This window comes from Drosophila hydei, unplaced genomic scaffold, assembly GCF_003285905.1.
Source record: "Drosophila hydei strain 15085-1641.00,03,60 unplaced genomic scaffold, DhydRS2 tig00008121-arrow-pilon, whole genome shotgun sequence".
NCBI lineage: Eukaryota > Metazoa > Arthropoda > Insecta > Diptera > Drosophilidae > Drosophila > Drosophila hydei.
Window position 1 is genome coordinate 2163785 of NW_022045832.1, and position 27891 is coordinate 2191675.

The following is a 27891-nucleotide window of genomic DNA, read 5'->3' on the forward strand; positions in this document are numbered from 1 at the left end:
TGTATATAAATATGTTTTTATATTTTCATTTCCCAAATATTTTAACTCGCTTCCGCATCTTCAATAAATATATGCATTATTATTTTTAAAAATATACAACAGTCGTGATGATCGTCGCTTTAAGAATTGGTTTGGGGCTTTCGGATCTCTGCCAAGGGATTGCCTACTTATAGCTAAATGTTCGTTTACAAAAGGTCAAAGATATTTTAAATAAATAGTATTGATCAGCATTAATCATAATTAACATTGAAATACAATCATTTTTAGGCATATAGTACATACATAACTACAAAATATATTACAATAAGTTTGACGTCTACGCCAGCATGTGGAACTGCAAATATGTTTTAAGTATATGTCTCTCTCTGTGTGTGTGTGTGGGTGTGCGTCGCCTAGTCATGACGCCAGCTCTTGGGAAGCACATAGTCCTTCACCTTGTACAAGGCATTGGCATACCAGTGCAATCCATTCTGTTGCTGCGCTGTGGCATCCTTTGGCGTTGACTTGTCCTGCGCTGTGCGCAGCTGACCCTTGGCTGGCATCCAGGACTGCAGCGTGGACAACAGTCGCATGGGCGCCAAGCCCCAGTGCGCCAGCGATTGGCTGCTGATGACGGCATAGCAGGAGGCTGCCACAGAGTTGACCACAATGGTGCCCTCGCGTGTGAGTGGCGCCACAACGCCACGGCTTTGCACGCTGCCCAGCCGGAGCACGCGCTGCGGCTGCAGTGCGCCCGTGGCATCGCGCACCAGCACATAGTCCAGCTCCTCGACACGATCCGCAAAGATAAAGTTGAGCGTTTGCCGTTCCGGCTGCCAGACGGATATCAAATGCGCTGGCGTCACGGTTAGCACGGCGCCGCCATCCGTGTGCAGCTGCACAAAGTTCTCCACCTGCTCCAGATTGCGATCCATGAAGAGTATCACCTCACTGTAGACCGGCTGGCCCTTGACATCCATGCTCAGCACACGATCACCAATGGCGAGCTCGCCCAGCGCCTTCTCTGCGCCGCTCTCCAGCAACGCTGTGCTCTCGGGCGTGAAGCAGCCATGCATATGGGAAATGGAAGGCGAGGAATCTGCAATGGCAAGCAAAGAGGCAGCGAGAATTAGTTAGATGTTGACAGGAGTGAGAAAGAGGAGGTAAAACGCGGCCAGGTAATGGCATTAGTGAGCCTAATCTAATTTGGCGTTAATAATACTTGCCCTGCCAACCGTCCAATTGCCAAAAACCCTGCAAGTCAAAAAGGTTTTCACAGTTAGGACAGGACGCTCGGGTAAGCCGTAATCGTAACCCGGGCCCAAAACAATGGCAACTGCCTTTTGCGGCTTTCAAACAAAAGCCGCCGCCAACTGCACGAAGAACGCACAAAATGCGATCTGCCAACTGATAGCCAAGCATATCAATAACATGCACAACAACAGCAGCAGCAGCAACAACTGAGGCAACAGCAGCGGCAGGCGAGGATGTTTTTGTTTCGAGTTTAACAAAATTGTGATCTTGTTTTTTTTTGCCAAAGATTAGCCCTGGGATCAGCTCAGCGAGACTGAGCTCGAGCTCGAGCCAAAGCTGCTTAGCCACAGCCACAGCCACAGCCACAGCGAACCAATTGCCAAAGGATGTTGTGCCGTGCAGGTAGAGCTGCCAGGATCTAGCTGCAACCTGTGCACAAATTCAATTACAAAACATGTTGCAACCCAACGACGATCAGCAGCAGCCGCATTAATCATCATTAATAGCTATTGGATTACGTGGCAGGAGCAATTGGGCCACCCAGCTGCTAACTGAAAATGTCGGCCATTTTGAGCAGCAGCAACAGCAGCAGCAGCAGTTAGAACTTTCTTTTCCGCATTTCGTGAGCATATTTCACACTCGAAGCGCCGCTGGCTCTCCGCTAGTTGCTTGTAAAATTCAAATTAAAAACGAAAAAAAAAATTCCAGACCCACAAAGTGACCACTAACCGTGCGCTTTATTATAATGAGTGGCCATAAAAGTGGCATTGTTGCCGCGGTTGCCGCTCAACGAAATTCCAATGAAAATGCACCTAACATTTCCATTGATATTGATGCGTTTGGTAAACAGACACACAGCAGACACACGCACACACGCACACACGCACACGCAACACTCACTTGGCAGAGACAAGAGTGTAAAAACAATAAAAAGCGGATTAAATACAAGACAGCGGTCTGTAAAGCGCTCCATAATCGATGCTCAGACGGGAGCAGCCGCCACCAACGGTAACCCTAGACAATAACAAACCAAGGGAAGTAACTGAGTAACAAGCTTAAGCAGCTAGAAAATTTGGTGTGAAACCTACAAAAAAAACAGAGAATAAATGTATGTGTGTGTGCGAGTGTGCGTGTGCGTGTGCGTGTGTGTAGGTATCCACAGCACGAGAGCCGCAGAGAACTGGCGAGAAAAATCTCAGGCAGACGACGACGGCAGCGGCGAGTGGAAAGTGAAGAACTTGAAGGGTCATAAATTAATAAACCATTAAAGTGGTTAAAATTATCGTTATTTTATCTTTGTTGTGAAGACTAAACTGATAAATTATTACAAAACAGAGGACAGCCGCACACAGTGACACACACACACGCACGCAGCGAGAGAGAGAGAGAGAGGCGAGCTGGGTTATATGGCTAGTTGTGGTGACTGATCGCTTGGACAGCATTAACATGAACATGCACACACTGAGCACAGAGCACGGAGCACAACAGGCGAACACGACAACAACACGCTTTGGGGCTTTAATGCGCGCGCGCGATCGCTCGCGACACACAACAACAACACGTCAGAAGAACAACAACAAAAAAAGAGTGAAAAAAAATTAGTGTCGACAAAAAGGTTTACAGCCATTACTCTTCGTTGCTGCCGCTGCTGCTGCTGCTGCTGTTTGGGCCACATACAAAAGACTTAGGCAACGAACTGGAACTGACAGTGGACACTGACAACGCTGTGCCAAAACTGTCATAAGCGTGTGGTTTATGTGCGTCCGCCTATCAGCAATCAATCGCTCGGTTATTTATTAATAGCTGCTAGGCCATTGCATACCAAAGTTGTCAGCGTGGTGGCGCAACACATGGCGTTGTTGTTGCCGCCATTTGACACTGCAACAGGACCACACACAAGCACACGCACACAGACACATTCACACGCTGCAGTTGCATCCTTGCACTGGCCACTTGTTTAGCATTTGTCGTTGCTGTCGGCTTATTGTTTGACCTTTTGATTCTCCTTTTCGAGGTCCACTATTGATAGCCAATGACACCGCAAGGACCTTTTTTTAAGGATGTTCGTGCGGCGGTCTCTTTCATGAGCAATTAGAATCAATGAGTCGAGCAGCGCAAGGACACTCGCCACGGCCCTTTGATCTTCTGTGGGCCGCACCAAAGTCAAAATATTGTGATGCCTGCTAACCTCGTGTGTGGCACTTTAGCCCTGCCCTGCCCTCAGCTCTTGCGTGTTCTTGTGTTTGTGTGGGAAATTCTGTAGTCATCGTGTAACTTTAGAGGCTAGTTGAGAAAATCGGAATCACATTGCAAAAATAAAGCAAAGAACTTGGCTGCTGGCCTACCCATGCCAACAGCTTCCTCTCTGCTTGCCTTTCTCCCTCACTCTTTTTTTGCGTTTGTCTCTCTCCCTCTCTCACACTCTTGCTCAGTAAGAAAACTTAATTGTTTTGGCCTTTTTGGTTGGCTAACTTCGCCTGTGCGCTGGAGCATTTTCTCTTGCCTCAGCTCTTCTGGCAGTTTCGTTATGTTTCGGGGAAAACTGGTTGCTTGCCATAATGGCAGCAAGTTATACACTCGCGCACACACACCTCTCTCCCTCACACACACACACAGTGTTGCCAACTTGTTGGCCGTTTCAGTTTTTCAATTAGGCCCGCGCGCAGGTTTTAGCTCGGCATTTAATTCATCTTGGCCTGGCCTGAGAAACGCTTTGGGTGTCGTATCATCAATTCGTTTAATTTGACAGGCGCAAACCTAAACATGTCAAAACAACAACAGCAACAACAACGAGCCAACAAGCCAACCAGCCAACAAGCCAACAACATGCGGTTAGTCGCCGTTTGTGGACCCGACTCTCAGGCTCTGACTCCTCTGGCTGCGTCTTGGACGCTTGGACGCTGGCTACGGTTTCGTGGCCGGTTTCGACAATGTAGCCGCTGCTTCCCATTTTTTTCTCATTTTTTCTCTTTTTTTTTTGGGTTTCTTTTTGTTATTGTCTGTCTTTCTTTTTGTTGTTTTCTGTTACCACACGCTCGCACTCGCAATGAACGAGGCACGGCTCTGTGGCGACTGCAGACTGACAACTGGGAAGTGGAGGAGCTGAGCAACGGGGACTGGAAACTGGGAACTGGGTAACTGCAGTTTGGCTAATTTGACTGGGCTGCAAAAATTTGCCAACGCCTGTCAGCTTAGCGATGGTTGTAAGTTGGGAAACATGTGAAATTACGCTTGTTAGTGTCACTTCTGGCTAACCGGCCAGCCCATTGCCATTGGCATTTGACATGCAACCATGTTGCGATCGGCGTATATACGGACTATGTAGATATGTGTATGCTTACCTGATTTGACAGAGCAGTAGATGTGCCTTCGACTGACATAAGACACCCAATCGAAGCCGGCCTCGACGGCCAGGCGTGCCAGCATGCCGTATTTGGATTGATCGTGATCCGAGGTGGCAATGGTGACTGCACGGCCCTCGTAGTGCAGCGACTCCTGGCCATGCTGACGATCCTCGTCCCAGCTTTCGGTGACCCGCAGGCGAACGCCAGGCCATTCGTTCATCACAGAGTAGGCCAGCATATTCAGCTTCTCTCTGCAGCGCTGGGGAGCAAACGAAATTGAAAGAAAATCAATTAAAAAATGTATAATTTTGGTCATGAGGCGGCCCTCTGCTACGGCTGCTCTAAATTAAACTCAAACAAGAAACTAAAAGACGTAAAAACAATACGCCATATTTAACACACACGCACAATGAGCCCAAAGCCCAAAGAGAGCGCATGACTGAGTGAGAGAGCGAGCGAGCGAGCGAGATAGCGAGCGCATGCGACTGGCAGAGCAACAGATGTGCGTGCGTGTGTGTGTGTGCGCTCGCGTTGGAGAGGCGTGGTATTTAGGCATTCATTTCAGGGGCTGCCCAAAAGGGCCAGCGTTCATTTTCAGTTTTCAATTTTTCTTCGATTTTTTATTTTTTTTTCTGGTGGGAGGCCAAACGAATAACTTAGGCAACGAACTTGGCTTTGGGCGCATCCTTTGAACCTGTCGAAACTCAACCTCAACAAATACATGAGTCTGACTATTTTCAGTTTTAGCTCTTGTTTGCATTTTCCTTTTCTTCCCTCTGTGTGTGTGTGTGTGTGTGTGTGTGTTTGCCTCGTTGGCAAAGGCAAAGGCAAAGGCTTAGTTCGATTATTTGCCCATGCACAGTTCAAATAATGACCCAGAGCCCTGACCCTCGTACGTATAAGTAAATATTAAAGATTAGACATTGTCTGACCTTTTCCTATTCTTTGCCTCTTTCTTTCGGTTACACTTGTCTTGTTTGCCAATGCGGTGGATACGCACGGCATCTAGCTATACACTAGACTACATCTATACATATGTGTATATATATGTAAAATATATTTTTGTATTTTAGTGTCGGTGCTTTTTGTGTGTTTCTCTCTGTTTTTCCTGCTTTTAACGCTTGCACACAAAAACGAAAAAAAAAGAAAAAAAAAAGGATTCAGCGGCAATGCAAATATTTAAATTTCATAAGACAACAACCGAATTGAGTGGCCGAAAAAAGAGAAATAAATAAATAAAAATTTAAATAAAAACAAGTAAAATGTTGTCATTGCTGTGCGCAATCGCCAGCCGCAAAATCAATTATCAACGGGCTCGGTCTTGGCCAGGCAAACGGCCAACGGCCAACGGCCTGGCCGGCTGACAGTTAGGCAGGCAGCAGCCGCAACGCAGGATGTGTATTTGGCTCTTTGTGTGCAAACATTTGGCACGCAGTTCTAGCTGGCGTAAAATCAATTTTCAAGATCCTTTTTAACAAGCCACAACATCAGCTCGCCCCAGACCGTATATTTTGGGACTTTGTTTTGATTTTGGGTGCGCCGCATTGTTTGCTGCCTATTGAGACTGCTGTTATTGTTGGTCGGTCGGTTGTTTGGTTGTTTGGCTGTTTGGCAATGCCAAGCAAATCGGTTTTTAATTTGTCACACCACAGTTTCTGACTGCTGTGGCTGTGGCGAATTGGACAGCAGCAGGACAAACCAGAAACGCATTCCAAGAAGAGTTCAATGCTATTTGCATATAAGCATTTGTGTATATATGAGAGAGAGAGAGAGACAGAGAGAGAAGGAGATTTGTATAGAGATATAGCTTTGCTTTATTAAAAGGCTTAACCAGTCGAGTGCTTAACTGCTGCTGTTGCTGCTAATGAGCACAAAAGCGTAACGCCAAACAGCAAATAAAAGCACAGCAACGGCAACAGCAGCAACTGCATAGTCTTTGTCTTAAGCATGCCAACGATGTTTACCCAACATGCTAATGCATCGGGCTCTTGTTGCTTGATTGAACCGATCCGAACCGGGCCCGATCGCTGCACAAACACGGCCCCAGTCGAAGTGCCAAGAAGAAAATGCCGACGGGTACGTTAAGTAAACATTCAAAAGTAGCGTCGTCGACGGCGGTGGCGGCATCGGCATCGGCATCGGCCCAAAAAGATGGCTAAATAATGTGTTTGTATTGTAAGTGGCATGGCTGTTAGACAACAAACTTCAGCCCAGCCTGGCAGCGCAAGTGTAAATACGCGAGTGTCAGTTGCCGTGCCATGCATCTACTTGTTAGTAGGTGTCTCTGCCTGTGTGCCCTGGCCAAAAAAAAGGCCGAAAGAAAAGCTGCTGCATTAATTAGACATTAAACAAGGTGTGAACTTTGCCAGCTACGGCCACGCCCCAAGCCTGAGCTGATTTGTTTACACTTGGCTTGCATTCGGAATACGTTTTTTTTTATTTTGGATTTTTGGGAGTTTTCAATTTTCGGTGCGTGTTTGCTTTTTCATCTCTTCTACTGGTTGCCAGCTTTCAACGCCGAAGAGCCACGTTGCGCTGATGCGTTTTTAATTGCCGCCTGGCTGCAGGTTTTATTGATTTAAATCGTCTGCCAGCTGCCAATTTGACGCGCTTAATGGCACGCATTTAGGCGGCGCGAGAAGCGCCAAGCCAAATTGCCGGCAAGCATGGCTCCACTATTAGGCTGCTCATCATCATTAGGCCAAGTGATGTGGAGCCATGTAAATGGCAATTAACTTCAAATCGAGCTTTGTTTGTTTTTGCAACAATGACTGCTGCCGTTGCAGTTGCAATTGCCGTTGCCGTTGCCGTTGCAGTTGCAGTTGCACTCGCAGTTGTTTCGGTCTCCGATTACATTGGCTAATGATTAGGAAACGACACAATTTAACGACATAATTCAAGAGCGCATCAAGTTACGAGCCACAGCCAAATCACAGCCACAGCCACAGCCGCAAAGACAGCCCCACCGCGTAGTCACCCTCGTTTTATTTCTCTTCTTCACTTATACTTTTTTTTTTGGGTATGTAAGGGGATATGGCATATCCTTTCTTGATTCGTCGATTGGCATCGAGGAAGCGAAAACTTACAACTGAGGAAGCGCAGGCGAAGGCAACCCGTACAGGATATGAGCAGGGACAACGACACCCACTCGTGCAGATACATATATGTGTCAGCAAAGGCAGCAACAGCCACTTGAGCGTGCGCCTTAGCGTAGCTCGTGTGCCAGCGCTGGCTGTGCCACTTAGGGGCAACTTAAGTTGCTTTTGTCAAATCAATCAGCGCCCAACACGGTGAGCTCGGCATGCGTGTGGCCCACTCGAGGGCAGATTTCCTCACTTAATTGGCAAAAAGAGCGCCACGGCTTCTGATTTATTCAAGTGCCAACAATGGCTGCTGGGCTGCCTGGCTGCTTGGCTGCTTGGCTGCTGAACCGCTGTCAGGATCAATGCCATGGCCAGACGTATTGACGACTATAAAAGTGTTAGTCGCGTTAAAAGCCTTTTTGTTTATTTGTGTTGCAAATCTATTCACAGCTCCGCTTTTTGTATATTTCCCTTCATTTTTTTTCATTAGAAAATTGAAATTTTTGTTTATCAGCCAGGCGGAGGCAATCGTCGCCGCCTTTGATTGTTTATGCTGTGTGCAGCGCAATTATTACAGCGCAATTTTCATTCACCCATTCTCTCACACTCTCTCCCTCGCACAGGCGCGCCATCTCGCTCAGTTTTGTTTTTTAATTAAGCGCATGACAAACTCAATCAGTATTCAAACAGCCAAATGAGACTTGGGCTACGTCTCTTGCCTGAGTCATTTATTTATTTGATTGCTCCTCTCTCTCTCTCGCTCGCTGTCTCGCTTGCTGTCCCTCTCTTGTATATACAATCTACTGCAGTGTTTGAGTTTATCAATTCGCTGAGAATTCTCACTTGGCCAGTCGCCCTGTGATTGCTCAAAGTGTCGCCTGTTTGTTATTGTTATTGTTTCAATATAAATTGATACTCATTAAAAATATGCAGCCAGTTCGACTGACAGACAGACTGACTGCCTTTGTGGCATCGGCTTATTGAGTTAATGCCAGCGCTTCTGTTGCCATACTTGTCGGAGCTCCTTCAGGCTGCTTTAGATAGCATCTTGTTTGGCTGCGTCGTGCCAGCAAAAGTTCTATACTCTTGCTAAGGGCAATATAACTTGGTCATGTGATGTGTAAGAAGACATCATCACGGCCACAATCAAATAAGATGATAAGCCTAAGCTAAAGATAATAAGATAAAAATCTAACTTAATAAAAAATATTTTTAGTTTACATTTCTATCGCTTATATAGATAGTTAATTATATTATATAAAATCTATGGCCAGGGTATTTGCTCTTCGGCAGACAAAAGCTTAAGCTGCAAACGTTTCCTTTTATTTGGCAAAAGCTTATGACTTTTATTATAAATGATGCTTAATTTAGTCTCGCGGCGCAGCAAGGGTTCGCTTAGAGGTATTTGCGGACTTCGCAGTGAGCTTCTCTAACGCAATAAATAATTATATTTACACCTATCTGTCAACGTCAATTGCTACACTAAATAGTCAACTACTAAGTTTGAGTCCGTTAGCCAGTAAGTCAGCTGGCAGAGCTGCTCGTCGCGCTGCCTAACGCTCATAAATCTGATGTCAAATAAATGTCCATAAAAAGGCGTCATTTTATTGTTATTAATTAAACGCTATTAATTTGCAGAAATCGTAAATTAAATCTGTGCCTCGCCCCACGTCTCGCTGCCACATTAAATGCCCCCACACACACGCACACACACACACACTGACACACCGAAAGTCATTTGCACAGGTAAGTCAGAGGCAGGCTGCCCGAGCCCGGCGCAACTTATATGATAAGCGCCATAATCCCTGATGTGTGATTAACTTTGATGATGAGTTATGAGCCGCACATTGGCACTGATGTGATGCCGTGTTACCCTTGGCCCCCGACTTCAAATCGAACCAAAGCTGTCCTACCCCAAGACGTAGCCAGATGACTTGCAGGAATCTGGTCCGAGGAGAACCCGCAGCATGTGAAATGTGAGTCAGTCGCGTCGCCGTAATGTGATAGCCGCGACGCGGCGCGATGGGATGCTAACCCAATCCCAATACCAATTCGAATCGCGATCGCCAGTCCATAAAACTTTTTATGCAAATAAAGCAAAAACGCGCTGCGAAGGCATTTCGGGGCAACAAATCCTTGGGGTTTGCGCTTGAGTGCGCTCGTAAAAGTATCAAATTGATTAATAATAATATAAAAGCTCGAAAAGCCAAACAAATAAACTATAAAAACAAACTTCGGCTGGCAAATGGGTATGTTTATGAGTGTGTGTGTGTGTGAGTGTGAGTGTGTGCGAGTGTGTGTGGGTTTTTCGGCAACGATTTGTCCACTTTGCTTGACTGATGTTTGTTTGATATGTTTGATTACTTTGTTGCCACGAAATATTCCCACGAATTTATGCGAAATATTTTGCTTATCGCAGCATTTGACGTGATTTGATTTGAGCCGAACGAAAATGGGGAAGCAAAATATGTTGAAAAACTAAAACTGAAACTGAAACCGAAACTCTGACATCATCTAACTGCCGGCGACCCTGTCTAGATGCGTTTGTCTCTCTAGCCTCGGCCATAATAGGATCAATTTTTGAGTCATAATGAATGTCAGTGTTCTATTAATAATGCCTTCAGCTGTGGGTTATCTTTGATTTGATGCTTAATGCTTGATGCTTCGGGCTCTGACTGGTCTGGTTGCTGTTGCTGCTGCTGCTGCTGCTGCCGCATGCATGTCAATAATCATATCAGATTACCATTGGCTTTGCCCCATTGTTGCTACAATTTATGAAATTTTAGAAGTTATGCTGCGGCTTTTTGACGCATTCTTTGTCTGGCTGCGACTGCTGCGGTTTCTGGCTGCCCCACAGGCGCTGCCTCTTACGGTTCAGGGCGCAACTTTGTCTAATCTGAAGGCAGGCCCCAAGTCGCTAGGCTCTAGTCGAGAGAGCACTGGGTGCATGTATTCCACTGAATTGTCTGCCAAGCGGGCGCAGGTGAGTAATAACAGCAACAACAACAGCGAGAACAACAGCAACAACAACAACAACAATGTCAGTCATAAGCTATTCAATTTTATGATGCGTCAGTCTCTGTTTCTGCTGCAATTACAGTTGCTTCTGCAGTTGCAGTTGCAGTCGATGTTGTTGCTGTTGCTGCTGCTGCTGCTGCTGCTGTTTTTGTATCTGCTTTATTTTTAGCACTTTACGCCAATATTCAGTAATTTGTTTATGTACACTGCCGCGACGCCCACACGATGAGCGCAGAGGGAAAACACAAAATTTTAGCTGCCTTTTTGGCGCTTTAATAGCCAAAACGAATCGCTTCACGCACAGCAGCAAGTCAACATTTTCAATTGGCAATCCCGATTCTCGGTTGCCAGTTGCCAGTTGCCAGTTGCACATAAAATGCAATTTAGTTGCGCTGCTTGGCTCAGGGGCACTGTGTCACCGTGCCACCGATGGGCAGCGACTGCAAGTGAGTCAATGTCACAACGGTAGCAAGAGGCACAACAGTTTTTGTGACAATAACTGCGAGAGTTTTTATGTTCGGCATGTCCTTGGCACATTGGTCCTTGCTGCTGCGCACGCAGGCAACCAGGCATTAGCCTTGAAGCTTCACTGTCCTTGACATGGCAATTGCTGCTGCTGTGCAAGTGTGTGAGTGTGTTAACTGTTTGTCTGTTCGTGCAACACTTCAAATTGCATTACAAATTCAAGGCTGCAGCAAATCGCTTTCCGTAGCTGCCTTGCGGCGCGTGTCACCCTGAATTGCCGTCATAAAGCTAAGCTAAATCCCCGCCAACTGGCAACTGTTCTGCAGACTGTTTTGCTTTCGTTATTATGCTTAAGATCGATATCATATTTTACACCTGCCATTAATTGATAATAATTATGATCCCTGCGTACAGCTAAAAATACCCAATGCTTCCCAGAATTAGGCAGCCCGTAAACATTTCTCTAGCGCATATATAATCAATTTTTAGTGTTAATTTATTACACTGGGTCCAACTGACTAATAGTTCTACCCAAAATAATTGCAAGTCAGCCGCCGTCTTATCGCCCCTGTGCTGGGCGTGCTACTAGTAATCACTGAGACTTACACAATTTTTTTTCGTTCACCATTTCAATTTATCTACATTTTGATTTCACTTATTTGTTTTGGGTTTTACCTGTTTTTTGATGCAGTCACTAACTAATCTTTATTGTTTTTAATGGAACTGGCTAAATTAAATCACATTTTGTGTTAGATTAAAAAATTATTTCGATATATATTTTATATTTATGTATTTTGACTACTCTTCATTTAATTTATTTTAACTGATTTTAAACCTATAGATATACATTTAGATCAAAATATATAATACGAAAAATATAAAAAAAAAGTTTGAAATTCTTTTTCATATGGAAAATTTTCTTGCTTAGATTTTAATTTTTTTTTGCAATTAATTTTTTATTGCTCAACTGCGTTGTTTTTAGAAGTTTAATCACTTTTTAGTTGCAGGAAAAAATTGATAAATGAGAATTTTTTGCAAAAAAAACGAAACGATTTGAGACAAAGAAATATATTTTTTTAAGCCATTATTTTTTAAATATTTAAACAATTATATTATAAATGAATTTCTATTTTATTATGTAAAACTTTTGAATATCTAATTATACATAAAATTTTGTATATATTTCTAGCAAATATTTATTACTCATAAATTGCCTATGAAAGCAAATTAAATGAATAAAGTTATTTAAATAGATTAAATGATGCCTTGACTAATGTAAATATATAGAGTTTATAGATTAACGAACTGAGTCATAGACACACATGCATAGTAGATATCTGAGGCAATTTCGATGCTTTGCAGCCCTGACTATATTACTGCCAATATTTAAATATTTACAAAATTAAACAACTGAAATTGAGAGAGCTTAAAACACAATTAGAAAAGTGAGCCGCATAAGCTTAACTGTCGCTGCGAAGTTATTTAAGAGACTTAAGTCATATTTTAGTTAATCACAATGCTAAATTGACTTTGCCGTAGCTGTTCACACAGCGTAGCTGCTGTCGCATTAGTTAAACACTTGTTTCGCTGTGTCACACATGGAGACACCCGCTACATTCCCCACACCTATTAGTTGTGTGTGCATGTTTTTTTACCACTTTCGCTGCGCGTCGAGATAAGATAAATTGGTTGCTGCTGTTGCTCTAACTGCTACAAGTATTGGCAATGGCTTAACACGCATTTGTGTCAAAGATATACGCCACTTTGCAAATATGTGCATACATATGTCAGCACTGGGTGCGTAAGTGTGAGCTGCACTCGGACTGGCCTTATCAGCATTGCGATAAGGGCGAATGCTCGCGTGCCGCTAACGCGGCTGGTGGACGGATTCGTCTTGGGGCTGGGGCAAGGTTTCGGTATAAACATATTGCGATTGCTCACTTGATTCCACTTCGTGTTTACGGCAAAATCGAAAGCGTTATGTAAACTTATAGGCAACAAACGCACGCACACACACACACACGCATTCACATTAGATCGAAAGGTTGTTGAACGCAATTGCTTAGGCGCGGAGCTTAGCATTTATCTTGAAAAGTCACCTCATTTCGCCGTTTATTCAGTGCACGGTATAACGAGGAGTACATATGTGAGGCTTCCTGTTTTTGCAAAAATATTGCAGTCGCTGATAAGCCGCATAATTAATACACCATAATAGCCAATGTTTCAGGCCTGCTTTTTATGGCACATACTTGGCCGCAGGCACCGGACCATAAAGAGTTAACAATGTGTAAGCACTTCGCACACAAACGTTATCAATGGCACACGATTTTGATAATTGCGATTGAGATAGCCGGCATTCACACACAACAATTAGCACGCATAAATCGCCAATTCAATTGAGAACGTTTATTTATAGCCAGAACAGGGCGTTGATAATCGGAGCTAGTTTATTTGGTTACTTACCTTGGACATTACACGATCGGCGCCGGTGCCCTCCTCGTCTCTGAATTCTATATCCCTATTGTAGTTTAGTACTAGATTCTTAAATTTCGGCGAATCGCGCTGAATGGCGCCCTCGAGCGGGCCGGAGGCGCTGTTATGATATTCAGATAAATTTGGCACAGTTTGCTTCAACACCAACGGAAAAAGATTACGTTCTCGTCGTCGTCCAAGGCCCCGGCCTGGACCGCAGCTATGCGCGTGCCTGAAGTTCAGCGCCAGCAGCAATAGCAATAACAATGCCATAAAACAGCTACCACGCGGCGTATGCGCAATGTGCCGGAGCTTTCGTGAATGTGCATCGACTGTCGTTGTTGATTTGTTGTGGTTGTTGTTATTGTTGTTGACATCAGGCGACGCCTGGCCGTCCGGGTTGGGCTCTATGCTGTGGCGTTTGGCATCCAGGGACAGGCAGGTGGCACTGGCACAGGACCAGAGCGCCGAGACTGCTTGATTATCCATACTGTGTGTTTAACTTAAGTAAATTTTTCGATAAAAAGCGTCGTTTTTATTATTTTTTCTTTACTTATTTCTTTTTTTTTGGTTATTTAGCACTGCACTTTTACACTGATTTACATGGAAAAAGAAGTTGAGTGTAGCGGCACAATTACAGTCGATCGTGCGACTGGAGCTGACAGGCAACAGCTTATTGACTTAACGGCTTAGTAAGTTAGTTAAACAGTTTTTTGGCCACTGACAAATAAACAAATCATTTTATAGCACGAATTTTGTGAATTATTTGCTTGATTGTGTGCATATATATTCAAGAATATATGTAAACAATTTGCCGATACAATTTCAAATTATATTTAAAAATTTCCAATTTTCAAGTTCAACTTCGGCGCTTGTCAAATTGAGCAATGTTTCTCTTGCAACAACGGACAACGACAACCGCTGCGCTCGCACTGTGATTGACAAATGACATATCCGAGCGCACGAAGCTGGCTGCCGAGCGAGTACCGAGTACGCCAAGTACCGAGGGTGCTTTTGCAGAACCCTAGGCAGCGCAGTCGCTGTCGCTAATGCAGTCGGCGTCTACGGCGCTGGCAATACCAAAGCATGCTCCTAAACTCACACACACTCGCACACAAAAGTGTACATGCTAGGCAGCGCAGTCTCTGTCGCCAATGCAGTCGGCGTCTACGGCGCTGGCAATACCAAAGCATGCTCCTAAACTCACACACACACTCGCACACAAAAGTGTACATGCTAGGCAGCGCGGTCGCTGTCGATGGTGCAGTCGGCGTCTACGACGCTGGCAATACCGAAGCATGCTCGAAAACTCACACTCACACTCGCACACAAAAGTATACATGCTATACGCACGCATACATACATGCCTGACGTTCACTCGTCGCTTCGTTGTGTGCGTGTGCCGCTCATTGGACCTGAGCCCAACGATCATTTGGCGTTCATTTTTATGCTGGCTCTCTGTATAGGCTGTGCGAGCGAGACAACTAGCGTGTCGCATGTGCCTCTCTCACACACACATGCGCTCAGGCCTGGTCTTATGTACTTATGCTTTGGGCAACAGATGTTGGATGACGGTTCATTATAGCCATGGCTCCTACTGACTATGTATGTGTTGCCAATTGGATGCGCCTGTGTGTATATGTGTGTGTGTTTGTACTGCTGCTGCAATTTCTCTTAACACTTGCACTATTGACTCGAAATCGACTCTTGCGGCTTGTTAACTGCCGTATGCCGCCTGCTGCCTGCCTTTTCTCATGCCTTCTGCTTCTGTGGCCGTTTTTGCTTTGCTTTGCTTTGCTTTTTTTGCGCATTGTTCACCTTTTGCCTTTCTTCATTTTTGGCTTCGCTTTATTGCTTGTAAATTAATAATGTTCCGGTTTTTTGTGTATTGTGCGCTTCAGTTTCGCTCGTCTTTGCCGTTGCCTTCCACTGCTGCTTCTTCTTGTATACAACACTTTACACACACACATATTCATATACATGTATACGTACACAACTACACTTAGTTTCATTTGCCGCTGCCGCCAACGCTGCTCACTTTGTCATTACACCATTTTGCTTCTTCTACCCTTGCCTCTGACTCAGTAGCCTCTTTCCCTCTGCAGCAGCGAGCAGGAACTTCCGTTGGCGCTGAGAAAAATGTGGAATAATCTAGTTAAAGACCTGAGACCTGTTCTTAATATAACTCCAATTCCCATCAACTTATTTTGCTCCCTCATAGCTCATCGCGGGCAAGGGAAGGGCTAATCTTATCTTAAGTCGTGCCATTCAATATTTAATATTTAAAGCCATACGAGCAGTCACATCATCGAACCGAATCGGATGTGTTTATTGACTGCGCCATGAGGAAGTGGCTTAATTGATGTACTTTTGCGTAATTTATAGATTAGATATACACATAAAGTAGCCACAGGATGTGCGGCATATTAGGGCTTATCGATATGAAGTAAATATACAAACAAATATATTTCCTGATCGCAAATTATTTGCTAAAGTGTTAAGTTCCGTTGGCGACGCACTGATATCAATTATAAACACAGTTATAAATGTTAGATAAAAGTAACGCACGATAACGCCCCGAGCTAAAAAACAATTCGCAATTTTGCAATAGAATAAAAAGTATTTTGTATTCAATTCTTCAATGCTTCAATAAAAAATTGAGACTCAAAAGCCAAGCAGATGCAAATCGGCTAACAAAGACCACAAATATATAGTCATAGCTTTAGTCGTTTTATAGAGAAACTGTGCAACTGTTTGTATCTTTAGCTGTTGCTGTCTGCTCGGCTGGCTTTGTGCCAGAATTTCTGCGCTCTGCAGAAGTTTCGAGTTGTTTTTGTTTTATTTTAGAAAAGCGTCAGCCGTCGAACACCTTGCGCTCAACTTTGCCCTTCAGTCTGTCCAATGCTTGTATGCGTCTGTGTTAATGTCTCACCCCCGCCTTGTCAACAATGTTGACAGTGGCACTTATAAAGCGCGAACACGCTTGCGCTGTTTGCCTTTCGAATTGACACTTGGTATGCGATCAGAGTGCGATTTTAACAGAGATATTACCGATGCAGAGGTTTCCTACTATATATAGTCTAGTGGAGGTTAGCTAACGTCTTTTGGACTTGGTCTCAAGCCTAGCATAGATTGCACTTGTGGCAGCAGTATGTAATATAACTGTTAAAAGTAGCCAAGACAGCTGTAATACTACACATCTATAAGAGAGTCTGGGTGTGTGTGGCAAGCGCGCATAATGCAAATGCAAAGCGTAGCATAATTTCAATAAGAAGTGAAATAAAAAGAATTCAATAGTTGGCGGCTGCGCGGCAAAGATATAAGCAAAGGCAAAACGCCATCAACAAGATACACGGAACCAAATTAAAGATGAAGAAGCTGAGCCAGCGACACAGTCAGAGGCGACGGAGGCGGAGGTAGCAACAGTGCCACTCTCCAGCCCAAAGAAGCTGAGCCAGCAGCAGCCAACAGAGGCCAGTGGAGCGTTTGTATATACATACATACACACATACACAGCTCCTCTCACTCTCTCTCTCTCTCTCTTGCTAGTGCTCTTATAGTTTGTGTGCGTGTGTGTGTAGCCCATGTGCCTGCCACATAAATTTCTGGCATGTCTGTATGCGTCGGCTCATTATGTGCGCTGGTGTGAGTCCCTCGTTGAGTCTATATATATATATATATATATATATAAATGTGTGTGTGCGTGTGTGTACTGTGGGGCGGAGCTGCTTTAGGCGCTCATTTGTGAATGAACACGCCGTGAACCAGCGTCGCAGAGGGCCAGACGAGGCAACGATCGCAGCGATCGCTGGATGCCAAAAACTTAATGAGCATGAATAAATGGCAGCAACTGAGTCTTCCGAGACGGTGTCTGAGCCAAGTAACCGAGATGAACACCGAGATGAAAACTAAGCGCAGTTAATAATGTTGATCAGTGTGGAGATCGCGTTTTTGCGATCGTTAATACATATTTACCAAAACATGTGAGAGAGACAGAGAGACAGCCAGAGAGAGGGAGAGATAAAGAGCTAGAGATTAGTTTGTAATTAGATTTTGGGTATAGATGTTATGTTAATATTAATGGATAGCTTTTAATGTAAGTTATAAATCGAAACTGACTTTTAATGTTGCTTTGTTGCAATGCTGTTTGGCGGCAAACATCCAAGCTGGTGCAGCCGAAGATGCTGCGTCTAAATTCCAATAGAAAACCGGAAATGCTTAGGCCATTCGTCGTCGTCGCTGTGCATTGTTGCGATTGGAAAGAGGCTGAGACAGCGCCAGAGCCACAGTCAGAGCATGAGCCAGAGCAAGAGGCAAAGACGCCAGCAGCCACCAGCCAGCAGCCGAGGCATGGAACGCCATTTTCTGCCGCTGCTGCTGCTGCTGTTGCTGCGTTAGCATCCAACGGCGTTGTCTGCTTTTAATTTCTTTTAATGGAAGTTGTTAACATGGCTGCTGGCTGCCTCTCCACCTCGCGTCGCTCGGCTCTCTGGCTGCACAGCTTCCCATGCCCTTAGCCATACCCATAACCGTATCCATACCAATACCCGTACCCATTCCCACCAACGCCACGGCATTGGCATACTCAGTGCGCGGCCTGGCCGCAGCTATGGCTTTTGATTTGCTCTTTTTTGTTTTCGGTGTTTCGATCATAAAACTTTGATATGAAACTTGTATTTTTGAAGCCCATTGAAAGTGCAGGGCAACATGATTATGGGAAAAAACTTGCCAGACTCCAGCAAAGGTGCCTCGGTTAATACTATACGAACATCAGCTCAGATGTTAATTTGTTAATAAACCGCTTTGTTCTCGTTTTATATATTATTATATTTAATTAACAATATATTATAAAACATATTGGAAAAAAAGATTTTCCCTCTGCGGTAGTTGACATTAAGCCATTATAAAAGAGGTATTTGCCTAACCTTTAAAACTTGTTATGCTTAATATTAATAAAAGGCAATAATGAATGCTTTTTCCTACAGCTCAGAGCTAGTTATAAAGTCACTTGTTATTATTATGCTCTATAGCTAAGAGCATTTGGCCTCATTCATAAATCTGCCTCAAATCTTAGCTCAGATCTTTTAACTCGCATTTAAATTAAAAATAATTTATTTACATAACTTATATATATATACTATATATTTTACATAACAATATTTAACGCTACTGCGTAACGATAATTTGAAATATTAAATTTATGAATTCTGTTTAATATTAATAAAATGAATAATTTTTTTTATTATGACAAATATTTATATATTTTTACAACTTTTTTTACTATTGCAATAAACAAGAATTAACATAAAAATAAAGTTTTCGCAGTATAAAAATATGTAATTTTATTACAATTATTTTTTATATTGTAAAATTTTTTAAAAAAATGTTTGAAGTACAAAAATCAATGTATAAATTATTTATATATTTATATATATATATATATATATATATATATATATATTATAATTATATATATATTTTTTTTGCTTTATTTATTTTTTAAGCAAAAAAATTCTTTAATAATAAATTTGTACCGTTTATATTTATTCTTTGCTGAAACTTAAACTGAAACTGAGTTAAGCAATGACACAAACAGATCTTTGAAACATTTTCTAATTACCCAAATGCTCACCTAAATTACAAAGAGAGCATATTGTGTTCGTTGTGTCTAAGCAAAAATTTATGGCGCTGTTTTGGATTGGCTTTTTCGCCGTTTGGGGCATATTTTTTTATATGTTTTTTGGGTGCATGCGTTATTTATTTATAACGTTTATCGGCACATAATTAATAGTTAATAGCCCGCAAACCGGTATTGCCGTGACGTCGATACTGTGCTCATAATCGAATATCTAATTCATACTAAATAATATTTATAGTGTTAATGATCAATAAAGTCAATGTGGGCGCACGTGCGTTTAAGTAGCTAAGTGAAAAAAACCCGAAAGATTTGATGCTGTGGCGACATATTGGAATTGTCCACAGGTTTACTGAAGGTAACAATAACAACAACAACAATAACAACAACAACAGCAGCAGCAGCATCGGCAACAATAACAAATACCGAATTCGTACCAGTTCCGAGAAGCGGCCACTCAATCATGCTGCGACTGCTGTTGTGACTGTTGCCGCTGTCTGTGATCGGTGACTGGTGACTGGCAACTGGTAACTGGCCGCAGCGGCAACGGCAGCGGCGTCATAGCGTGCGACAAATGCCACTAACGGTTTAAGGTCTCTAATGGATGTTGACATTTACTGCTACCAGGGAGGAGCGGACTTGTAGGCTGTTTAATTCACATAAATCTGAGTAAAATGCCATTGGGGAATTGTCTCACAGAGTTAGAAATTAGGCAAATGGCAGCGACCGCAGCTTTCCAAGGAATTTGCTACCAGTAGGTGATAACAAAGCGACCACTGAATGCCTCACTGTGGCCCCTGGTCCAAGGGCCAAGGAGTCGCTGCCAAGGGGCTGGCGATCAGACGGCAGGGGCCGTGGGCATGTAACTTACCAAAACATAAACATTTACAACAAGGGTCGCAGACACAGTCCCAGATCTCGGACATTCTCAACGTGCTGCTGTGTGTGCTGCGTGTGTGTACAAACATTTGTCAACTGCGCGCCGTTTGATCCTGGCCGGCACAGGAGAGCGAGAGAAAACAGGAACAACGAACAGAGAGAGAGGTAGAGAGAGTCAAAAAGTCGTAAGCGGCATAGTTATCATTATGCTCTGAGCCCTATTGTGCTATCAGCTGGCAGCAATCGATGCGGTTAAACAGCAGCATCGCTGAGTAAGAGCCATGGCGAGAGATCAACTGGAGCGCAGTGCAGACAGAGCATCGGCCACATGTGGCGCGTATTTGGCAAAACAGTTTGCCATGACTGACCACAAAAATGCTTCGACATTTGCTGTCTGCCGCGAAACGCCCACACAGCGCCACACAGTGCGCGCGCAAAGGTAGCTAAGCGACCATTTCCCAAATCAAAACATTTATGACAACAACAAAAAGTTGCAATATTTTTGTTCATTTTATTAGGTGTATGATTTCATTTTGATCATAGAAATTATTTTTAAAGCTTTATTATTTTTTAATATATAATATAGATATATAATATATAGACAGTTTGCTTCATTTTATACAAAGTAATTTATTTTGAAACCATTTGTGTCTTTCTGAATTATAACTCTAAAGGGACAGCATCAAGTAGAGCACATAAATAATATCAGTTTACCATATTTAACTCATTCTGCTTGGCATATATTTAGTATATTTAGTTCTAGGGCAGTTTCAAAAATGTCTGATCAAAGTGCATTTTTCTAGAAAGAAATTAAAAGTTTTACAAATTGAGAGTAATATTAAGTTAAGCTACATCATATAATTGAGCTATAGCCTATAGCTTTGGGTAACTACCAATACTATTTGCTTATATTAATTAAGCTTCTATACAAATTTACAAAGTTTGCATTGCAATGTTAACCAAGTTTTACACGATCTTTAAGTGCAAGTTCTAAAAAGCATTTTCGATGTTTCAAGATTTATTGCCCGAGGTATATTAGCACCTGCAGAACTAGCAAGTCATCAACTCACTTAGTCACTTTATTCGTTATTTATTTACACTAACTAAAATCAACATTATGCCATTTCACAACTGGCCTTAGAGTAAATAAATTAGACCTGACTCAACTAAATGAAATTAAGCAGAAATTGCACATCTCATTTGGACGTCTTCTGGGTCATATATTATTGGATATACTATTATATATATATATATATATATATATATATATATATATATATATTTATATATATATATATATGTATGTATAGAAATATCAATGATAAGATTTATGTATCTAATAGTTTGGGAATTTTTCTATTAAAGCATTTGGCGCGGCGCTGGGATTTCGCACAGCTTTAACGACTGCGACACGAGCTCTCAATTATATATTTTTGGTATAACCAGACGAAAAGTCTAGTCAAGTTTTTATTAGCTAATATTAAAGCTGTTGTAACTACGCAAATATGGTTAGATATGATAATTAAAGTTGCGTAAAGAATAAAAATAGATTTCGTCTATCTGAGTTTTCCCCAATCAATTTTGCATAAGTATAATATTATTCATAATATTATAGAATTTTGCAAATTCTCGACTGTTTTTGAAAATATTTCTTTGTCTTAAACAGCAGACGAAGGAGAGGCAGAAGAAGGAGCAGCAGACGAACAGCCAGTGCAGCCAAGTGGCAGCACTTACTTAAAATATTAAACAACGATGAGCCTCTGTTGCCCTTTCAAGCATCTCTCTCCAATTCCATATTCATCTTCAGATTCATCCACAGCTCCTCCTCCACTGCGCTCTCAAGTGGTGACGGCGACCGATGGCAAACATGCGAGTATTTAAATGTGTATCATGGCGTACAGAGCGGCGGCGGCGGTGGCCAAATGAAGCGCATGCGTTGATGGACTTGAATTATATGTGACTTAAGCTTCGCGCTGCTGCATCCAACATCGACATCGGCATCGGCATCGGCATCGACACTGGCAGCGGCAGCAGCAGCGGCATCCTCGGCAGCCAGTGCCATAAAAATTAAAAGTCATTATGGCCTGGAAAAGCATTTAAGCCGCGGTGGCATGGAGACCGTGGCACATTCCCACAGTCGCAGGCAGGTCGACATCGATGTCGACTCGAGTGTCGCTGGGCTGTCAGAAAGTGCCATGAGACGGCAGCCACATGCGTCCACTTGGAGTGGGTTAATATTTGTTTGCATTATCATTTTGAATTGACAGCAAAGTGGCGCTTCTTGCTGTTGTTGTTGTTATTATTATTGTTGTTGCTGCTTTTGTTGTTATTGCTGTTGTTGTCGACCCAACGGGCGGGCGGGCGTTCGTTCGTTCTGTCGGTCGGTCAGTCAGGTCAGGCTGACAGAGCTCAAGTTGTTTGTTGTCTGCGCACCGATTATGGAAAGTTGATGACCGACAACGCAGCAACCATCATAGCTGCCTCTGTTAGCCAGCTAGCCAGCTAGCCAGCTAGACAGCCAGCCAGCCATCTAGCACCTACACGTCCCACACCCAGACAGGAGAGTTAGAAAATTGCCATTTTTCTGAAGTTTTCAATTTCGAAATGCCATTGCGCTGTCGCTTTTGTTGTTTTAGTTATGTGCCGCTCGTGGCGCGTTAGCCACAAAAACCGCAAACGGAATGCTGGCTGGATCCAGGCAACGGAGGCGGAGGCGGGGCAGGGCGGCCACACTTCGTTAAGTTGAAGCCAAAGCCAAAGTCAACGTCAACGTCAACGCCTGTGCCAGTTAAATAGATATTTTTTAAAGTTTTGTGTTTTTTTTTGTTTTTTTTTTTCGGGTTTGTTTCGCTCTTGTCTTTCGCTTTGATCTGCGATGCTTCTGGCAGGGCCCCGAGGCGGCTGCTGCAACGTGGAGCAAATTGAAAATTGATTTCGCCTTGCCCGGGCAGAATCCAGCACCCAGCAGGCAGCAGGCAACAGGCGAAGACCAAGTAAAGACAAAGTTAGCACGCCAAGTTCGTTGCCTAAGTCTTTCGTTTCGATGACTCAAAGTGCGCGCCATGAAATTCCCACATAAATTGCGCGCATTGTCAAATTAAAAATGCCTAATGAGCTGTTGTCCACCGGCCCGGCGACCCGGCAGCCCAGCAGCCCAGCAGACAGCAATGCAAAAGAGCAGAAAAATGCATTAGAAGCAGGCAGCCCAGAGCTCAGTTCTCGGCTTATGGTCGTTTTTGTTTTTGTTGTTGTTGTTTCTTAGGTATCCCCATGACCAGTACACAAGCAGCATCCAAGCCAAGAGCGGCGGCAAAACGTATCGTGTTACAAATCACGGCGGGATGTGCGGGCGGGCGGGCGTTCGTGCGGTCTGTCGTTCGTCGGACGAGCGAAACGGCGGCGGTGACGGCCGACACAACAACAACAAAAACAAAACAAGTTTCGAGTGGAAATGCGTGTAGCGTGCAGCGTGCGAAACACGGCTGAACATGAACATGGAAGCCTGATGCTGTTGCCGAAGCTAAAGCTGATGCTGATGCTCTTGTCGCAAATGTTGGGTCTAAAAATAGTTAGCGGCGCGGATTGAGGAGCGACTGCGGCTGCGGCTGCAGCCGTTTAGCCCAACATGAAAAATGGCAACACTTTTGCGCTCATAAAAACTATTTATACGCCGAGCCGAGAAGTACGCAAACGATCATGGCCAAAATGGATCAGGCAACTAATATGCCCGAATGACTGCATGGCAAGGCGCATGCGCGTGAGATCTCTACGCAAGATCATCAGTCGACAGGCAGCAGGACCCAAACGACGTCCGCACACAGGCAGAGACAGAGGCCCAGTCCAGTTTGAGTCCGGGACCACACAAATACAGGCACGCGTTCGCTGACAGAATAAAAATTGTTGCGCTTGTGTTTAACGCGCGAACGCGGCGATATCGCAGCAACAGCAGCGGCAGCGGCAGTTGAAGCCTACCTTGTTTCCAAACTGGCTCCCTGGACCACGTCTCTGGCGCAGATAGAGAGCGAGAGAGAGAGGGCTCAGGTTAAAGTGGCAGCCAGGCACCGTTGTCAGTTGGCAGCGAATGCGTTGGCGGGGGTAACGGTGCGGCGATGCGGGGCATTGTCGGCTTGCTTAGCTATCACTGAACGATTATCGTGCATTTTAAAATTCTTACGAGTTTCTGCCGTTGTTGTTCAGCCTTTGCCTTTTTATATTGCCCTTTTCACTTGGCCTGTATGTGTGTGTGTGTTGCTATTGGTGTTGCTGTTGTTGGGCAGATTGAAATCACGCATGGGAACCACAAGCGCCTTGGCTTTTGTCTGCTCGTCGTCGTTTGCTGTGTTTCAAGTCTGCTAACAGCAGACTCCCCGCTCTTTGCACAATAAAACGCGCACAGACATCCTTTAAACACACTTTTATTAATCAGTATATCTATATATATATATACACATATGCATGTTTGCTTTGTATGTCTATATACTTATAGTGTATTTATCAATTTGTTAATTGCATAGTATACATAAATAGTACTCATATACCAACAGAAGAGCGGAGTCTTATTTGCCTGACTGTTGGCTTAAAACAATTTGTTATTTGTTACATATTTGCAAATAGTTAACTAAATTGCTACACGAACTTGTTGTTGATAATGGATATATTGTGAATACACGTACAATTCTTTGCATATTTAATCAGTTAGTTAGTTATTTAGTTCGCTTATTATACAATTGATTTGGTTTGCCTCGAAATGCAGTCGAGTCTATTGTTTGCCGTCGAAATACCTTTACATATCAACATTGATTTGTTCTCCTCAACTCTCTCTTTCTCTCTTTATATATATATGTATGTGTATATGTATTTAAGAATATTCTTTTGTTAATAACTCTGCTTAACTACAACATGTGCCTGAGTGGGCAACAGAAGAATGTAATTGCGATCGGAAATGGGTTTTAGTGTGCTCAGATAACGCCAATAAAAGAAAGAATTTATTAACTTTAACTTGAGCGATTCATGTTTATTTTCTGTAGAAACGGAAATGCCTTTTATAAAAAAAAAGAAGTTAATTAAGCATACAAATATATATGATTCGCCATACTTCACTTAGCCCGGACACGAACCATAACAATTGCCCTCAAATACTCGTTGCGCGCATGAAAAGAGTATTTTGGTTTTAGTTTCATATTGCTGAATTGTTATCAATCTTAAGTTGGGCGTGTGTTAATTTCAGTTAGTTTGTACGAGAGAGTTATGCAACTGCAACAAAAATATTTGTATAGATATTCTATAAATTTCTTATATAAATTATATAGCCTATGTAAAAAGGTTCACTTATGTAGAGCTGTCTAAATTGTATCAATAGTTCAGCATACTCGTATTGTGTAAAAATTGCTAGTAAATGGTTTGCTTCTTCAGAGTTTTATTTGTTTACAGATTTCATATATAAATAAGAAAATCATTTGCTTGTTTCCATTTGTTGCTTTGTATTGTGGGCTGTTTTACAATTATTATTGCTATTTATAAATGTTATAAATATATATATAGTTGATTTGATTTGAACATAATATGACAGTACTTTTCAGTTGCATGGTTAACTGTTAATTCCTTATCGGTGTTCAATGTTTTGTTGCTTTGTTATATTCAAATTCTCTTGGCCTCCTCTCCCACCTTCTCTTTAAATAATTTGTTAAGTGTATTAACTATGAAACAACTAGTAGCAAACATTTCAGTATTAGACTAATTCTACATAATTGCATTTTAGAATCATGACTTTTTCACTTTGTCTGTTTAAAATTAGTTTTATTTTTTCTTTTATAGAACACTAAAGCTAACTAGAAGTACATTTGATATTTTAGACACTTATTTGCTTGTTCTTTAAATTTAATTTCATAAATATTTAAACTTTTCATTTTGCTTTTGTCTGCCTGGCGAACGCTCAATGTAAACGTGTGTGTGTGTGTGTGTAAGTGTCTGTGTGTGTGTGGGTATGTTTCAATAACTGTTCTTGTTTCTAAATGGAGCTGGAGCTTTATTTATTTTGTTGTACATCAAGTTAAGTTTAGTTGGTAACAATTCATTAGCTGCTGTTGCTGGCGAGAGCTTTCATTAATGTATATTCATATATTTTTGTTCATTCATAAGTTTTTTTTTGTTTTGGTTTTGTTTTTTATATATTTCTGGATCACATATTCAAGTAGTTTCAAAATCACATAAAGATCACTCTTACAGTAGCGTATACAAAATATACATACATTTCCCATACATTGCGTATATATGTCTCAGTTAATTAGTTATTTGATTTGTATTGTTGAGTTGTCATGAAGAGGTTGAGATGTGTGAGTTGTTAATTGCTTGGATAGTAAGTACTACGATGTTTGTGCTTCTTGATAAGATTTGTGTTTATTGCTATAAATACGTTGTGCCCAAATTCAGAGTTAGAGGGTATATTTCGAATAAGCTTCAAGTTTAAGCAATCATTCGAATTTAGCACTCAACAGCTCCATTATAAAACCAATTTGTATTCATGTTTTTGTTTGTTCTTGCATATTCGATAATCTTCTTTCAATTAATTGTCTTTTCTTTTTATTTTCATATTTTCAATATTTCATATTTACGCTTTGCTTGTGTAGAGCAGTAATAAGATTCAAGCATTTAATTGCAACACACACAATAACATGCACATTTAATTATTGTTTAGTTAATTATTTTAATTTTTGGCTACTACGTACACACAAAAGCCTTTGCGCTGCTCAGCTACAAAATATATATTTTCATATGTATATATATATAACTGTATTCATCTTGATTATCTTTTGAGTGTTTATGTTTGTATTACTAACTTCAATAAATGCCTAAGTTTCTGCATGTGAAATTCATACTTAGATAGTTTTTGTTTCATGCCCTAAGTGATCAACTTGTTTTCCATTAGTTTTATACCTAATAATACGTTAGAGTTCATTATATTAAATATATATGCTCAACTTTGTCATAAGCTACAGTACATTATTTTTTGTTTTCTTTTCTTTCTTTTTTTTTCGCGAAAAATATTGTGAAGACGGGTTTAGATTAGATTCGGTTAACATTTATCATAGACTGAATTCGCTGTCTGGAGTTACATTTATTGTTAAATCTTTAGCATCACACACTTCATTTGTTGTAAATATTTTGTATTTAATATTCTTGTACAGTAAATATTGGCCATCAATATACATTTTAGACTTTGACATATTGTTCATCATTCATTTGATTTTTGACCTGCTTTTCATTGGAAGCTTTGTATTAAATTTAAAATTGAAAAAAAAAAAAAAAATTAAATAAAAATTACAAAATTAACGTACTTAAAGCACTAACAAAATCACATAGTAACCTAGTCGAGTATAAAAGTGAAATACACCGAATACAAATTATTTAAAAAATTTTAAATGTGTTTTTGTTAATTATTAACTAGAGATTAATAGGTGCAGCTTTTACTTGTTGCTGGCTAAATACCAGAAATAAAGGAGTTATTTTTCTTTCTTTCTTCTTTAGATAAGTAAATTACTAGTATAATGTTGTCTGACAAATGGTCCAGCTGATCAATGTCAGAGATAGATTTAATACTATCGTAGATGTTGCTACAATTATCATTATTTTGTGCGCCCTTGCCAAACGTGCTTTGAATTGTGTGAATTCAAAGATCTTTGATAAAAGACGCTAAAATTCGAACCTTGCCTAGAGATCTCTTAATTACGACATCTTTAATTTGTTTATATTTCTTTTGAACATA

At 41.9% G+C, this 27891-nt stretch overlaps 1 protein-coding gene across 1 annotated transcript; it reads right to left on the bottom strand.

The window, feature by feature from the left end:
* Positions 1 to 75: 75 nt before the first annotated feature.
* Positions 76 to 14408, bottom strand: LOC111599589 (protein hedgehog). The gene is made up of 3 exons (XM_023315266.2): positions 13607 to 14408; positions 4575 to 4836; positions 76 to 1078 (listed from the first exon to the last, which is right to left on the bottom strand). The coding sequence occupies exons 1-3, from the start codon at positions 14102 to 14104 to the stop codon at positions 393 to 395; spliced, it is 1446 nt and encodes a 481-aa protein (XP_023171034.1). The 5' UTR covers positions 14105 to 14408; the 3' UTR covers positions 76 to 392.
* Positions 14409 to 27891: the final 13483 nt, after the last annotated feature.